The sequence below is a fragment of the Podarcis vaucheri genome (assembly GCF_965113315.1).
Source record: "Podarcis vaucheri genome assembly, chromosome: 4".
Lineage (NCBI taxonomy): Eukaryota > Metazoa > Chordata > Lepidosauria > Squamata > Lacertidae > Podarcis > Podarcis vaucheri.
The window spans coordinates 9,074,605-9,089,745 of record NC_138762.1 but is presented as its reverse complement, the minus strand read 5'-3'; the positions used below and the strand labels follow the sequence as shown (position 1 = coordinate 9,089,745).

The following is a 15,141-nucleotide window of genomic DNA, read 5'->3' as shown; positions in this document are numbered from 1 at the left end:
GCCTGAAAACAATTTCAAAGCCCAGTTTCACAGCTCATATAAAACCAATTTGCACAACCAAGGGGGAAACAATTTTAAACCAGCCACACTTTGTTAAATAGTCAGTATTCAGCCCAACATTTGGGATTAAAAGCAACTGGCAAGAAATGGATTTTAGAGGCCCCAACTTGAAGCCGTTACAGATGGGGACCAAGCATCTATCCATTAAGTGGGATATGGGGCCACCAGCAAGAAGCCCCCCCCCCCCTCCGTACATTTTGCTGTGCAAGAAGACTTCCTGTGCAAAGTTCGTCGAAAGGAGCAGCGATCGCTCAGAGACATCTCATTTTTGGATCTGACAAGAGTTTGTTCTCTGCGAGCGAGAGCTCGATCTAGATAACCATGTTCTGCCCTCATCAGCTTGTAGAATTTCCTCCTCTCTCCCTCCCACAGCCTCTCATACATAATCTGTGTGGGGTCTTCTGCCAAACGCATCTTGGCAGCCCTTGCGTGTGTGTTTATGTGTGCGGCCTTTGTGGAGCAATTGTCGAAACATTTGCGAGGTTGTTGGAGGAGGGAGAAAGTTTGTTTGTGGTTTTGATCAAAGCCGCGCATTGTCCCAGATCAGTCTGACCGGGCCGTCACCTTCCACGTGATGCTGTGAACACGCCTGGAGAGATCCCAGTTGACATGTCTTGCAGGAAACAAGGGTCAAGTCGATTATCCCTTCTCCTTCCGCCCCCTCGGTGCTTTCTGGCTGCGAAAGCTTTCGAGCGTCAGCCATGGAAGATGCAGCGCTTTCCTGGTTCCCAGGCTCTCCTGGAGTTTCAAAGAGATCATAGAATGGTAGAGTTGGAAGGGACCCCTGAGGGTCATCTAGTCCAACCCCTGGAAATGCAGGAATCGCAGCTGAAGAATCCCTGACAAACGGCCATCCAATATCTGCTTCAAAACCTCCAAGAAAGGAGAGTCTACCACAGGGGTCAGCAAACTTTTTCAGCAGGGGGCCGGTCCACTGTCCCTCAGACCTTGTGGGGGGCCGGACTATATTTTGAAAAATAATAATGAACAAATTCCTATGCCCCACAGATAACCAGAGATGCATTTTAAATAAAAACACACCTTTTACTCATGTAAAAACACCAGGCAGGCCCCACAAATAACCCAGAAATGCATTTTAAATAAAGGCACACATTCAACTCATGTAAAAACACGCTGATTCCCAGACCGTCCGCAGGCCAGATTGAGAAGGCGATTGGGCCGGATCCAGCCCCCGGGCCTTAGTTTGCCTACCCATGGTCTAGCACCTCCACTGTCTAACAGTTCTTACTGTCAGAAAGGCACTTCTTGATATTTCACTGGAATCTCCTTTCTTGTAACTTGAATCGATTGATTTGGGTCCTGTCCTCTGCAGCAGCAGAAAACAACCTTCCTCCATCTATTATGTGACATCCCTTGAGATATTTGAAGATGGCCATCATATCTCCTCTCAGTCTCCTCTTTTCCAGGCTAAACATACCCAGCTCCTTCAACCATTCCTCATCAGGCTTGGTTTTCAGAGTCTTGGTTGCCCTCCTCTGCACACACATTCCAGCTTTTTAATGTGCGACATTTTAATGTATTTTTAATCTTTGTTGGGAGCCGCCCAGAGTGGCTGGGGAGGCCCAGCCAAATGGACGGGGTACAAATAAATTATTATTATTATTATTATTATTATTATTATTATTATTATTATTATATTTTTAAGATTTGCCTTGAGAGAGTCTTTAAACCTCTTTTATTGACCACCAGCATTACATTTCCCATTTTTAAGTTCGGAATAGAGCAGTTGCTTTGGAAGACGATTATGCGCTCCCGAGCCTGGAAGTTCAGCGTAGCAGCCATGGCCCAAAGCTGCAGACAGTTCTGTTATCGGCGAATCTTTCTAAGGTCTATATTTAAAGCATTTGCCAGAATCTGCAGCCTCCCTCCCTCTTTCTTGCTTAGCTCTTGTCAGGCAGATATACCCTCCGCCCAACAGTTCTTCTGCCAGCCATCTTCTGCCACTATTCCAGTGGTCTAAAAGGGGAGGCTGGTTGCAGGGAATGTAAGAAAGTAAAGAACTTCTGGGAAATGATATATAATGTGATGAAAAAGATGTTGAAATATACATTCTTTAAAAAACCAGAAGCATTTTTACTTGGTATTATAGGCCAAGACATTAATAGGCAAGATGCCAAACTGTTCTCATATGCAACAACAGCGGCAAGAGTATTGTTAGCCCAGAAGTGGAAGCCAGAAGAAATTCCGACGAAAGAAGAATGGCAGATGAAATTGGATTTGATATCCCGCCTTTCACTCCCTTTAAGGAGTCTCAAAGCGGCTAACATTCTCCTTTCCCTTCCTCCCCCACAACAAACACTCTGTGAGGTGAGTGGGGCTGAGAGACTTCAGAGAAGTGTGACTGGCCCAAGGTCACCCAGCAGCTGCAGGTGGAGGAGCGGGGAAGCAAACCCGGTTCCCCAGATTACGAGACTACCGCTCTTAACCACTACACCACACTGGCTCTCTTTTAATGGACTATGAAATTAATGGACTATGCAAAATTGGACAAAATGACAGAAAGGATTCAAATCCTGCGGGACCAGAGATTTACAGAAGATTGGAAGAAGTATATGGATTATTTGAAGAGCAACTGCAATCAACAAATTGCAGTAATAGGACTACAAGAAGTTTTGTAAGGAGAAATATACGAAGTGTTACAAAGTAGGAAAAGATTGAGATATTGGTCATGAGTTTGAAATGTAATGGGGAAAATAAGAAATGCATACTGAGAGACTAGATTGGAAAATTTTCAGACAGGACTGATGGAAGTCAAAAAAACTGAATAGGATGTAAAAGCATGTTTAATTATTGTTGAAAATGGTATGTTAAAAATTTAATAAAATCTAATAAAATCTAATAAAAATCTAATAAAAAATTATATATATATAAAAGTGGAGGCTGGTTGCACTTCCTCCTAGGCAGAGGTCCATCCTCCCAAAATCCTGCTCCCGGTTGCTGCCCGTGATAGTGCTTTTGTGCCAGACATCCCACAACACCAGGATGTGGTTACTGGACAGGTCAGATTTGCTGATCCTATCGCTCTTGCCTCGAGTTTCGTACGCTGCCACCCAGCCATCTGACATCCTGCTTCTGCTTCTACTGCTTCCTCTTGCTGCCTATATAGGGCATCCCCACAGAAGGACTTTCCGAGCCCGGGCACAGCAGGTGGAAAGGCAGCACAGGGGTGGGGGTTGCCGAGGACACCTGAGCTGGTCCAGGAAAAAGAGGCTTTGTCCTGCAGGTACGCCAAAGGATTTGCAGTTGCGTGCACAGGCAATTTGAAAAGCCACCCCTTTCGTGTGCCTCTCGCTCTCTGCGTGTGGCTAGACCTCCTGAAACAGAGGTGAGTGGCAGACTTGGGGTGGGTTGGCTGGAATTGTAGTAAAGGTTCCTTGGCACGAATCATACTCGTTTTTTAAAGCTAGGTTTAAGGATGAGTAAGGATGGGCAGATTGGCTTCTCATTTCTCCACTCAGGTTCTTGTCCACATCAGTTTGCAGAAAAAGTAGTGAAAACCTTGAAAATCTACCTGCATTTTAGTTCTAATTTCTCTCAATGTAAATAGTTTTGAGTGCAGTTTTGCCCAATAGCATGTGATTTTGCAAATCAATTTTCTCTTCTCTTCTTAAAATTTTATATTCTTTGTTGAAAAATTGTTGCTGTTGTTGTTTAGTCTTGTCCGACTCTTCGTGACCCCCTGGACCAGAGCACACCAGGCACTCCTGTCTTCCACTGCCTCCCGCGGTTTGGTCAAACTCATGCTGGTAGTTTCGAGAACACTGTCCCACCATCTCGTCCTCTGTCGTCCCCTTCTCCTTGTGCCCTCCATCTTTCCCAACATCAGGGTCTTTTCCAGGGAGTCTTCTCTTCTCATGAGGTGGCCAAAGTCTTGGAGCCTCAGCTTCTGATTTCCTTCAGAATGGAGAGGTTTGATCTTCTTGCAGTCCATGGGACTCTCAAGAGTCTCCTCCAGCACCAGAATTCAAAAGCATCCATTCTTCGGCGATCAGCCTTCTTTATGGTCCAGCTCTCACTTCCATACATCACTACTGGGAAAACCATAGCTTTGACTATACGGACCTTTGTTGGCTAGGTGATGTCTCTGCTTTTTTAAGATGCTGTCTAGTCTGTGATTCTATCCTTGACTAAATTCAATAAACATATTAAGAGGTCAATGGGTGTCTTTTATCTGAAAACTTCCTCTTAATATCTCTGTTTCATGTACCCAGAACCGTTTTGCTTTTCTGCACTCCCATCGCAAAGGGGCAAAACTGTTCCTCAAACCAACACTTTCCCAGTGATTTTTGGATCCCCCTGCCTGGAAACCTCTTCTTGTGTAATTTAAGCCCATGCGATGTGCCTTCTGGGCAGCAGAAAAACAAGCCTTTGCCTGCTTTGGTGCAACCTTCGGGCATTTGAAGAGGAATTTTAAGTCCCCCCTCTGAGCTCCATGTATTACACGTCCTCCTTTTTCCCTCTCCCTCTTCTGTTCTAATCCGAACGGTGCCCATTCAAAACCTGAACTTTCTGCCAACTTTACCTTTTGAAATCCGCTGGGGGTTAAGGTGCCCATTACACCAGGAGCGCTGGACCAGATTGGTTGGAGAGGCGAAGCAGTTTCTGAACTTCGCAGGTGCCCGGAGATGGCGGTGGGAGGAGAGAAAAGTATCGCTTTCACCCAAATTCAACACCCCGCAAACAATTCCAACACAATTAAGCGCTATACAATTGTTGGAAAGGAGGAGTGGTTCCTTTCAGCGCTGGCGACCTAACTGCCTTTCAGCTTTTGTGGAGTGTGAATGGGGTAACAAAAAGGTGTTGTGTGTCTGCCTACGTGACGCAGCGGCTCTCATTAGCCGCCACGCGCAGTTCGCGACCTTTGCCTGTGAAGGGCATTGCTCTTTGGGGCCGGCTCTGCCATTAGGCAGGAGAGTCACGTGCCTCAGGCGGTTGGATTGGGGTGTCATGAAAAGGCAGGAAATTGCTCGTTCTTTGGGGGATTTTTACGGGGATTTTCGGCTGTTGCGCACCTTGCCTCTTGGGTGGGTCGGTGGGCAGAGGGGGGCATTTGCTGTTCCGCCTCAGGCGGCAAACTATTTTGGGCTTGTTTTCAGCAGTCCATGGGGAGAGTGATATGAGGGGTGCTACCAGACCCATTGAGGACCCCCAAGTAGCACAGGATTTATGTCTGTCATTCAGGAGTGCTGCCTTTCCCCCCTGACAGTGCGTGCCTGAGATCCGTGCTTTTTTCTAGGGGGTTGCATGCTCCTAAACATTTTGCGAATCTTTGTACTTTTTTTTCATTAACTGTATTTATTTCCCCCAGTTTGAACTATCAAATGGTGATTTTCTTGAATCAAAATGAGAGTACCTCTAAACTGGGAACTGCCGCCGAGACCACATAACACCACTCTTAAAAGACCTACACTGGCCCCCAGTACGTTTCTGAGCACAATTCAAAGTGTTGGTGCTGACCTTGAAAGCCCTAAACAGCCTCGGTCCAGTACAGTGGTACCTCAGGTTCCTTACGCTTCAGGTTACACACTCCGCTATCCCAGAAACAGTGCTTCAGGTTAAGAACTTTGCTTCAGGATAAGAACAGAAATCAGGCTCCGGTGGCGCAGCAGCATCAGGAGGCCCCATTAGCTAAAGTGGTGCTTCAGTTTAAGAACAGTTTCAGGTTAAGAACGGACCTCCGGAACGAATTAAGTACTTAACCTGAAGTACCACTGTATACCTAAAGGAGCGTCTCCACCCCCATCGTTCTGCCCAGACACTGAGGTCCAGCTCTGAGGGCCTTCTGGCGGTTCCCTCCCTGCAAGAAGCCAAGTTACAGGGAACCAGGCAGAGGGCCTTTTTGGTGGTGGCACCCCCCCTGTGGAAGGCCCTCCCACCAGATGTCAAAGAGAACAACTACCAGACTTTTAGAAGATATCTGAAGGCAGCCCTGTTTAGGGAAGCTTTTAATGTTTAATAGGTTATTGTATTTTAATATTCTGTTGGAAGCCGCCCAGAGTGGCTGGGGAGGCCCAGCCAGATGGGCAGGGTATAAATTATTATTATTATTATTATTGAAAAAAAGAACTGGCCGGGGCCAAGGGTGCCATGCAGAAATTGGTGGGTGCCCGGCTCCTTCATGGGGAATTTTGTGGGTGCTTGGGCACCCAGGGCCCCAGGGAGTTGGCGACTACCCTGTTGCTTCTGAGGAGGAACTCATCGTGTGGATTCAGTCCCGGACACTTTCAGATTTCAAACCTAAAAGATTCTGCGAGGATTGACTTGCGATAGGAAACTGGGGGGATCAATCTTCCACACGATTCCAGGGACCAGACCCCCCTACATCGATTTGATTTGATTTATTTATTACAGTTCATAGAACCATAGAACTGTAGAGTTGGAAGGGTCCCTGAGGGCTATCTAGTCCAACCCCCTGCAAGGCAGGAATCTTTTGCCCCACATGGTTCTCGAACTCATGTCCCTGAAATTAAGAGTCTCAGGCGCTCCTGATTGAGCTACCAAGTTTTCTACGCTGCTTTTCATTCAGGCAAAACCCCAAAGCGGCTTACAAACAATAACCAATAATAATATGATAGAACGTAATAGGTAAAGGTAAAGGGACCCCTGACCATTAGGTCCAGTCGTGACCAACTCTGGGGTTGCGGCGCTCCTCTCGCCTTACTGGCCGAGGGAGCCGGCGTACAGCTTCTGGGTCATGTGGCCAGCATGACTAAGCCGCTTCTGGCGAACCAGAGCAGCGCACGGAAACGCCGTTTACCTTCCCGCCGGAGTGGTTCCTATTTATCTACTTGCACTTTGAGGTGCTTTCGAACTGCTATGTGGGCAGGAGCAGGGACCGAGCAATGGGAGCTCACCCCGTCATGGGGATTCGAACCACCAACCTTCTGATCGGCAAGTCCTAGGCTCTGTGGTTTAACCCAACAGAGCATCACAAAAGCAGCACAAATCACATAGAGTAATTAACAAATTGATGGTGGAACAATGGCAATCTATAAAACACCGTTGACAGAGTTTGGCTGTCGAGTGTCCCTCGATTATTAGCTGTGAGATGTCATAGAATTGCAGAGTTGGAAGGGACCCTGAGGATAATAATAATAGTAATAATAATAATAATAATAATAATAATAATAATAATAATAATAATTTATTTTTATACCCTGCCCATCTGGCTGGACTTCCCCAGCCACTCTGGGTGGCTCATTTAGTTCAGCTGCCATTCTATGGTTCTGTGAGTTAAGAACTATGTAGAAACCTTTTTAAAATATTTGAAATTAGAGGTAAAAGAGACGAAACTCATCAACTGGATAGGCTTGCCCAATGAAAATGTTTTAAGCAGGTGCAAAAACGAGTACAGGAAAGGCACTTGCCTGATGTCAACAATTTGTCAACAAGTGCGGTTATTTGACAAATAGACTGCGGTGGAATCTACACACCTGTTCAAAACGTTGTGGAAATGCTTTTTTACACCATCTGGTGTCACAATAATATATTGCACTTTGCAACACATTCAAAGTGTTTCATTTGCAGCTGTATAGCTGAGTCCAGTATCTCTTTTGACCAGACCATGGGTCGGCAAACTAAGGCCCGGGGGCCGGATCCCGTCCACTCACCTTCTAAATCTGGCTCCCAGATGGTCTGGCAATCTGCGTGTTTTTACATGAGTAGAATGTGCCCTTTTATTTAAAATGCATCTCTGGGTTATTTGTGGGGCCTGCCTGGTGTTTTTACATGAGTAGAATGTGTGCTTTCATTTAAAATGGGTTATTTGTGGCAGTGGCGTAGCGTGGGGGGTGCAGGGGGGGCCGGCCGCACCGGGCGCAACATCTGGGGGTTAGGGTTAGGGGGCGCAAATCCACGGGTTAGGGGGCGCAAATTACTTGCCTTGCCCCGGGTGCTGACAACCCACGCTACGCCACTGATTTGTGGGGCATAGGAATTTGTTCATTCCCCCTCCCCAGAAAATATAGTCTGGCCCCACACAAGGTCTGAAGGAAAGTGGACTGGCCTCCTGCTGAAAAAGTTTGCTGACCCCTGGACCAGACAAATACCTGACCCTCAATTAATTTTCGTTATCCTTCCTAACCCCAATAAAATAAAAAACGACGGGAACAAAAAATGCAGTTCCTCAGATGCTGTAGCATTAAAAAGAGTTTGAAATCTGCTGCCCAGGAGGAGCATTTGAGAGAGGCAGATGGCTTTTTGGCTGCTTCCTCCTCCCTAAATGTGTCAGCAAATTGCCACAGGCGATGAATGGACGGCCGTCTCCTCTGCAAGCAACCCCGCCGGGGACACTTCAGAGCGAAACTTGTGCAAAAGGAGGAAGCGGTTGGTGTGTCAATTTCGGGTGAAAGTGAGGCATGAGCGCAGGCGAGGGGGGATGGCCTCCTACCCTTTGCTGCTGAAACCGCAAAGTCATAGCTCGGGGGTGAGGCATCCTCTTGGCATGCGCAAGGTTATCTCCCGCTTGGACTACTGCAATGCGCCTATGTGGGGCTACCTTTGAAGCTGGGCTCCGTCGTTTGCCGAAGGTGTTAGGGATCGCTTTCCTTTTGGAGTTCTGCTCCTTCAGGGTAGCATCAGTGTCGCCATAAGAGACAGAAGAAGCGCCCTGGGACTTTATGGTCAAGGGTTAGGGTAAGAAACCCAGTAAATAATGTTGGTGGTGATGCTGGGGACTTTTTGTGTTGATTAAGTGGACTTCTGGCCACCCAGCTGTAGTTTTTTCTAGAGGGCCCGCAGGGAACACTAAAGGTTTCAGCCTAGGAAACGATTTGAGTTTTAGATGAGTCAGTATGGCATGGTGGGCAAGCGCCAGGATTTGCACTGAGTTCGGAGCTCAGCCTTTGAAGAGTCTCACCTTCCTTTTCTTTCTCTAAAAGAAAGCACTCCCTTCTGAGATCCACATGCCAGTGGTAGGAAAGGTGCTGTGCCAACAACAGGGGATAGGTCCCTGCCCCAATGAGCTTCCAGTCTGAAATTGCAAGCTCCTTTGGGACAAAGGGCGGTATAGAAATATAATGATGAAACGAAGTAAATTTGACACAAGAGAAGGCGGCAGACAGGGGAAGGAGACAGAGGTAGTGAGTAAACTAGAAGAATATGCACACACACACACACACACCCCTGCAGTTACATGTACTTAGGCGTACTTGCAGTTTTTGGGGGGTTGTATTTTAATATTACTAAATGACATCCTTTTTGCATGGCCTGTAATTGTAAGAATGTGCAGGCTTTTGAATGCTGCTTCAGTCAATGTATTCTGGCATTTAATTACTTTTTAACAAATACATTGCATATGGATTTAGCTTTTTGCATTTGATCTGTGTTGCAAGCCTCTTCAAGTCCCGGCCTGGGTAAAAGGTGGGATATAAATAAATGAATGGGGTTGGGGATGCATCACTCTGTAGCAGAAGCAGCTCAGATGCAGATGCAGCACAAATTTGATCTCTAGCGCCCCCCCCCCCTGCCTGTTTATCGCCCTGACTTTATCTCCCTGTGCGTCACACGGGTGCCATCTGCTGGCAAGCGAACGTTAAACCAGGAGATGCGTTTCCCAATTGCAGCAGGTCTGACAGGCTTTTATTTTTACAGGGACCAGCCTCCACTGAAATAAACATGTATTAGAATCCAAGAATCCTAGAATTGTAGAGTTGGAAGGAACTATGAGGATCAACTAGTGCAGGCATAGGCAAACTCGGCCCTACAGATGTTTTGGGACTACAACTCCCATCATCCCTAGCTAACAGGACCAGTGGTCGGGGATGATGGGAATTGTCCCAAAACACCTGGAGGGCTGAGTTTGCACCCAATGTGAGGCTCAATATGATGATGATGATGATGATGATGATGATGATGATGATATTTATACCCCGCCCTCCCCAGCCAAGACCAGGCTCAGGGCAGCTAACACCAAATATAAAAACAATTGATTGAAATACAGCTTAAAATACAAGATTAAAATACAACATTAAAACATTAAAATATTAGAATGTAGCCTCATTTCAGTGGAAACTCAAAAACTTTTTTTGTAAATTGACTGTTAATTGGGAAATGTATTACGGTAATTTGTGTGTTTTTAATATCTAGCTATCTATATATGAATGAAATAATTTTTATTTTACAAGTGTACATTACCAAATGCATATCCATATTTAGAGATTTCTCCGGCTCCCATGGGTCCTGTTATCAACCTTTTCCACTGTATATTATTTCAAGTTTTACGTCTCTCCATTTTGTCCATAGTAGTAATTTCTACATTACAAGTGTTATTGCAATCCTGCTAATGTTTTCATCTGCCTGCAGTGGTCTCTCAAGTAAATTGTAATTTTTCCCCATTCTTTATTAAAGTTTTGGTCTTCTTGGTCCCTGAGCTTGCCGGCCATTTCAGCATAGTCCAATGGCTTGGTTTGCCATATTCCTCTCTGCTGGGGACTTTGTCTTCTTTCCATCTCTGGGCCAGTAATATTCGTGAACTTATCAATATTTTTACTAAGGAATCTTTTGCCCAGCACGGGGCTCAAACATCTGACCCTCTTTCTGCCTTGCCCACAGATCCTAGCTGCCTCGAGGACAACCCAGGGCCTGAGCCAAGCCCAGGAGCTTGCGGCATGGATAACCTGACCTCCTCCGCCGGTGGCAAGGACTCGTGCACCTACCACGAGGAGTTCAAGCAGATCCTGCTGCCCGTGGTCTACTCGGTGGTCTTCGTCCTGGGGCTGCCCTTGAACTTCATCGTCATCGCCCAGATCTGGCTGTCGCGCAAGTCTCTGACGCGTACCACCATCTACATGCTGAACCTGGCGGTAGCTGACCTCCTCTACGTCTGCTCCCTGCCTCTCCTCATCTACAACTACTCCCAGAAGGACTACTGGCCTTTCGGGGACTTCACCTGCCGGTTCGTGCGCTTCCAGTTCTACACCAACCTGCACGGCAGCATCCTCTTCCTCACCTGCATCAGTATCCAGCGCTACCTGGGCATCTGCCACCCGCTCTCCACCTGGCACAAGAAGAGGGGCAAAGGCTTCACCTGGATGGTCTGTGGGGTCGTGTGGTTCCTGGTGGTCGCCCAGTGCCTGCCCACCTTCGTCTTCGCCGCCACCGGGATCCAGAGGAACCGGACTGTCTGCTACGACCTGAGCCCGCCGGACCGCTCTGCCAGCTACTTCCCTTACGGGATCACCTTGACGGTCACGGGCTTCCTGATCCCCTTCGTCTCGATCTTGGGCTGCTACTGCTGCATGACCAAGATCTTGTGCCAGAAGGACGAGATGATCGGGCTGGCCGTCCGCAAGAAGAAGGACAAGGCCATACGGATGATCATCATCGTGGTCCTGGTCTTTGCCATCAGCTTCTTCCCCTTCCACCTCACCAAGACGCTCTACCTGATCATCCGCTCCATCCCCGAAGTGCCCTGCCTCACCCGGCAAGCCTTCGCCATCGTCTACAAGTGCACCCGGCCGTTCGCCAGCATGAACAGCGTCCTCGACCCCATCCTCTTCTACTTCACCCAGCGCAAATTTCGCGAAAGCACCCGGCACTTGCTGGATAAAGTCAGCTCCAAGTGGAAGCACGACTCGTGAGGGAAGCGTCCGTGATCCTGTGCCAGGGGAGGGTTGGCGACGCCCCGTCTGCGCGGCACTGGACGCCAGAGGGAGAGCTCGGCCTAGCGCGGCTTCAGAGGCCTAACTCTGGTTGCCATGCCAACCCTATTGGAAGGCCTTGGGAAAATGTCACTGGGCGAACAACGGACCGCCGGGATGCTCTGCTCTCTCCCTTGCCTTAGGGCTGCGAGGATTCGCTCCTGCTGGTTTGGGAGATATCTGCTGCCTGTGACCGGCGCCAATGGTCCTTCGTACCGCCATGCACCCAGAATTGAGTGGCGGAAGAACAGGAGAAATACAACTGGCGTAAAGTCAGGGACATCGAAGCCACCTTCTCCCAAGTCACTCTGCCCGTCCACCTAGCTGTCTTGTCTACCCGGACTGGCAGCAGATCCCCAGGTTTTTTTGTTTTTTTGCTGGAGCCATACCTGGAAATCACAGAATTGTAGAACTGGATGGGACCCCCAAAGATCCTCTAGTCCAACCCCCTGCAATGCAAGAATAAACAATATGCCATTGGAGACTGAACTTGAGACCATGCTGAGCAGATGTTCTGCCGCTGGGCTACGTCAGCTGAAGGAGAGAGGATCCTGAGAGAGGAGATATTTAATGAGATATTCCAGATGGACTGAATGGGCTCTGGGTGACCGGGAGTGGGTGCGTGGGGTTATCGCTTAATTGTTTAAAGCCTTTGGGGGTCACCCAGGCCTTGTTCAAGAAACAGTATTATTACCTTTTCACGGAGAAGGAAGTCCTAGTCTTTCAGATCCCTTCTGAAATCAGGGGGTTCCAAGCATGAGCTGTGAACAGATCCTTTGACGACATATCTCCAACCGGACAACGAACATCAGCAAATAAATGCAAACCCCCCAAGTAGCTGCGATGAACTGAGAAATGGGGCGTTGTCCCGTCTGGCGAGTCCTCCATCGCCACGTTTCTCTGAAGGGACCCCGTTGAAAAACCACCAGTGTTGATTGATTTCTTGTCATTTCTTTCAGATGATGTAATAAATTTCAGGCTTGGAACCTTGGAACTTAATATGTTCCAGCTCCTGTCTGAGCAACAGTTGTGTGGGAACCTCCTTGTGAGCCTTACGAGAGAGTTGTGTGGCGGAATTGGCCTTTGGAAGAATGCCGGCTTTCTCTTTTCCTTGCTTATCCGTAAATCAAGCAAGTTCCTAGTCCTCATGAAATCCACGGTGCCTCTGAATAGCGGGTGCTGGGAATCACAAGCGGGGAGAGTGTTGCTGAGCTCAGGTCTTGCTTGTGGGCTACTCATAAGCGTCTGTGAGACCAGGCTGCTGGAGTCAACGCAGTAGGAAGCATGGTGTAGTGGTTAGAGAGACGATGATAACTGGGGGGCCCTGGGTTCAAATCCCCGCTTGGTACTGCAGGCACTTTTCCTCTCACCCCAATGCACCTCACAGGGTTGTTTGTGAGGCCATGACGAGCCAGGTTGGTGGAGGGAAAGAACTCTGCACGCTATTCTGAGCCCTTTCAAGGAAAAGTAGGATAAAAATGTAGGCATTTCCGCGCAGGCATCTTTCCATTCAGGCACGTCAGAGCCATCGTTGCCATTTAAAGACATATTTCAGCCAAGCCAAAGGCCAGCTAGGCGCATGACCTGAGGGAGCCGTTCTGGCAGCAGAAAGTGGTGCCTAAGGCAGGGGGCAAATATCAGATTTTTCACCCCCAGCCTCTTTGTTTTGCCCCATTGCCCTGGCTCAGCTTACCTGTCTGCTCTTTTGCACGCTGGTTTCACCTGTGCCTAGGGACGCGGGTGGCGCTGTGGGTTAAACCACAGAGCCTAGGGCTTGCCGATCAGAAGGTTGGCAGTTCGAATCCCCGCGACGGGGTGAGCTCCCGTTGCTCGGTCCCAGCTCCTGCCAACCTAGCAGTTCAAAATCACCTCAAAGTGAAAGTAGATAAATAGGTACCACTCTGGCGGGAAAGTAAACGGCGTTTCTGTGTGCTGCTCTGGTTCCGCCAGAAGCGGCTTAGTCCTGCTGGCCACATGACCCGGAAGCTGTACGCCGGCTCCCTTGGCCAGTAAAGCGAGATGAGTGCCACAACCCCAGAGTCATCCGCGACTGGACCTAATGGTCAGGGGTCCCTTTATCTTTACCTTTACCTAGTTGTTAGGACGCGGGTGGTGCTGTGGGTTAAACTACAGAGCCTAGGACTTGCCGATCAGAAGGTCGGCGGTTCGAATCCCTGCGACAGGGTAAGCTCCCATTGCTCGGTCCCTACTCCTGCCAACCTAGCAGTTCGAAAACACATCAAAGTGTAAGTAGATAAATAGGTACTGCTCCAGCGGGAAGGTAAACGGCATTTCCGTGCACTGCTCTGGTTTGCCACAAGCAGCTTAGTCATACTGGCCACATGACCTGGAAGCTGTATGCTGGCTCCCTCGGCCAATAAAGCAAGATGAGCGCCGCAACCCCAGTCGGTCACAACTGGACCTAATGGTCAGGGGTCCCTTTACCTTTACTTCACCTGGGCCAGGATGACTCCTTGCAAGATCCAGCCGGTCTTAAGAACCGATGTGGTTCTTTCTCCCTGGCAAACCTGCATGTGTTTCCCAAACCCAGCAGCACCAGGAAAAGTGCCATTCATGGCAGTCCCATGGTAGCCAGTGTGGGGTGGTGCTTAGAGTGTCAGACTAGGACCTGAGAGAGCAGGGTTCGAATCCAGGGGGAACCATATACACCACCTTGAGCTTCTTGGAGAAGAAGGTGGGATATGCGGTAAATGGAAATAATAAACAAACAAGCAACCCACCCACCGGAGCCAATCTTCCCATATGTATTTTTCTCTGCCCTTTGCTTTCAACTACTATTTCATTCCTTGTCCAAATGCATGTGGAACAAGTGTTACCTGCAACAAAATGTTGCAGCGCTTCTCCCCTGCCCCCCAGCAGGAAGTGGTTCCCCCCCCCAATTTTTTAAATTCATTTCCCAAAATTTTTAAACAAGCAAACATACATACATCTTAATTGTACTTAATCCAATCTTAGTAACATTATTAAGTGACTTCCTCAAATCTCCCTGGGTGAATTTCAGTGTAACAGTTTTCCAAAACCAATTTTCTCATAAAATTAACTTAGTCACTTAACATCTTTCTTTCTTTTCATTTTAACTTTAAACATGTTATTCTCTAACATTACATATTTAAATCCTAAGCCTATCTGGTATTTGCAAGTTTTTCCAATTAAGTTATTTTAACATATTTAACTAAATAGTCTTTGAATTTCCTCCATTCCTCCTGGTACTCCTCCTCCTTCTGGTCGCAGACTCTTCCAGTCAGGTCAGCTAGCTCCAAAAAGTCCATCATCTACATCTGCCATTCCTCCACTGTTGGGACTTCTTGTGTTTTCCAATTCTTAGCTAACAAAATTCTAGCTGCGGTTGTGGCACACAAAAACAGTCTAACATCTTTCTTGGGCAATTCCAAACCTGTTA

General features: G+C 47.9%; 1 protein-coding gene across 3 annotated transcripts in view; it reads left to right on the top strand.

Moving 5' to 3' along the window:
• P2RY6 (pyrimidinergic receptor P2Y6) overlaps positions 1–12,709 on the top strand; it is a 44,632-nt gene extending 31,923 nt beyond the window's left edge. The window contains exons 1-2 of one of the 3 annotated variants that reach the window (XM_082219447.1): positions 3,015–3,304; positions 10,633–12,709. In XM_082219447.1, coding sequence (XP_082075573.1) covers positions 3,064–3,304; positions 10,633–11,660 — 1,269 coding nt within the window. In that variant the 5' untranslated portion in view covers positions 3,015–3,063 and the 3' untranslated portion in view covers positions 11,661–12,709. Of the gene's footprint in view, positions 1–3,014; positions 3,407–10,632 lie in introns of those variants that run through there. The other 2 variants (XM_082219449.1, XM_082219448.1) reach the window with 2 other exon arrangements.
• Positions 12,710–15,141: the final 2,432 nt, after the last annotated feature.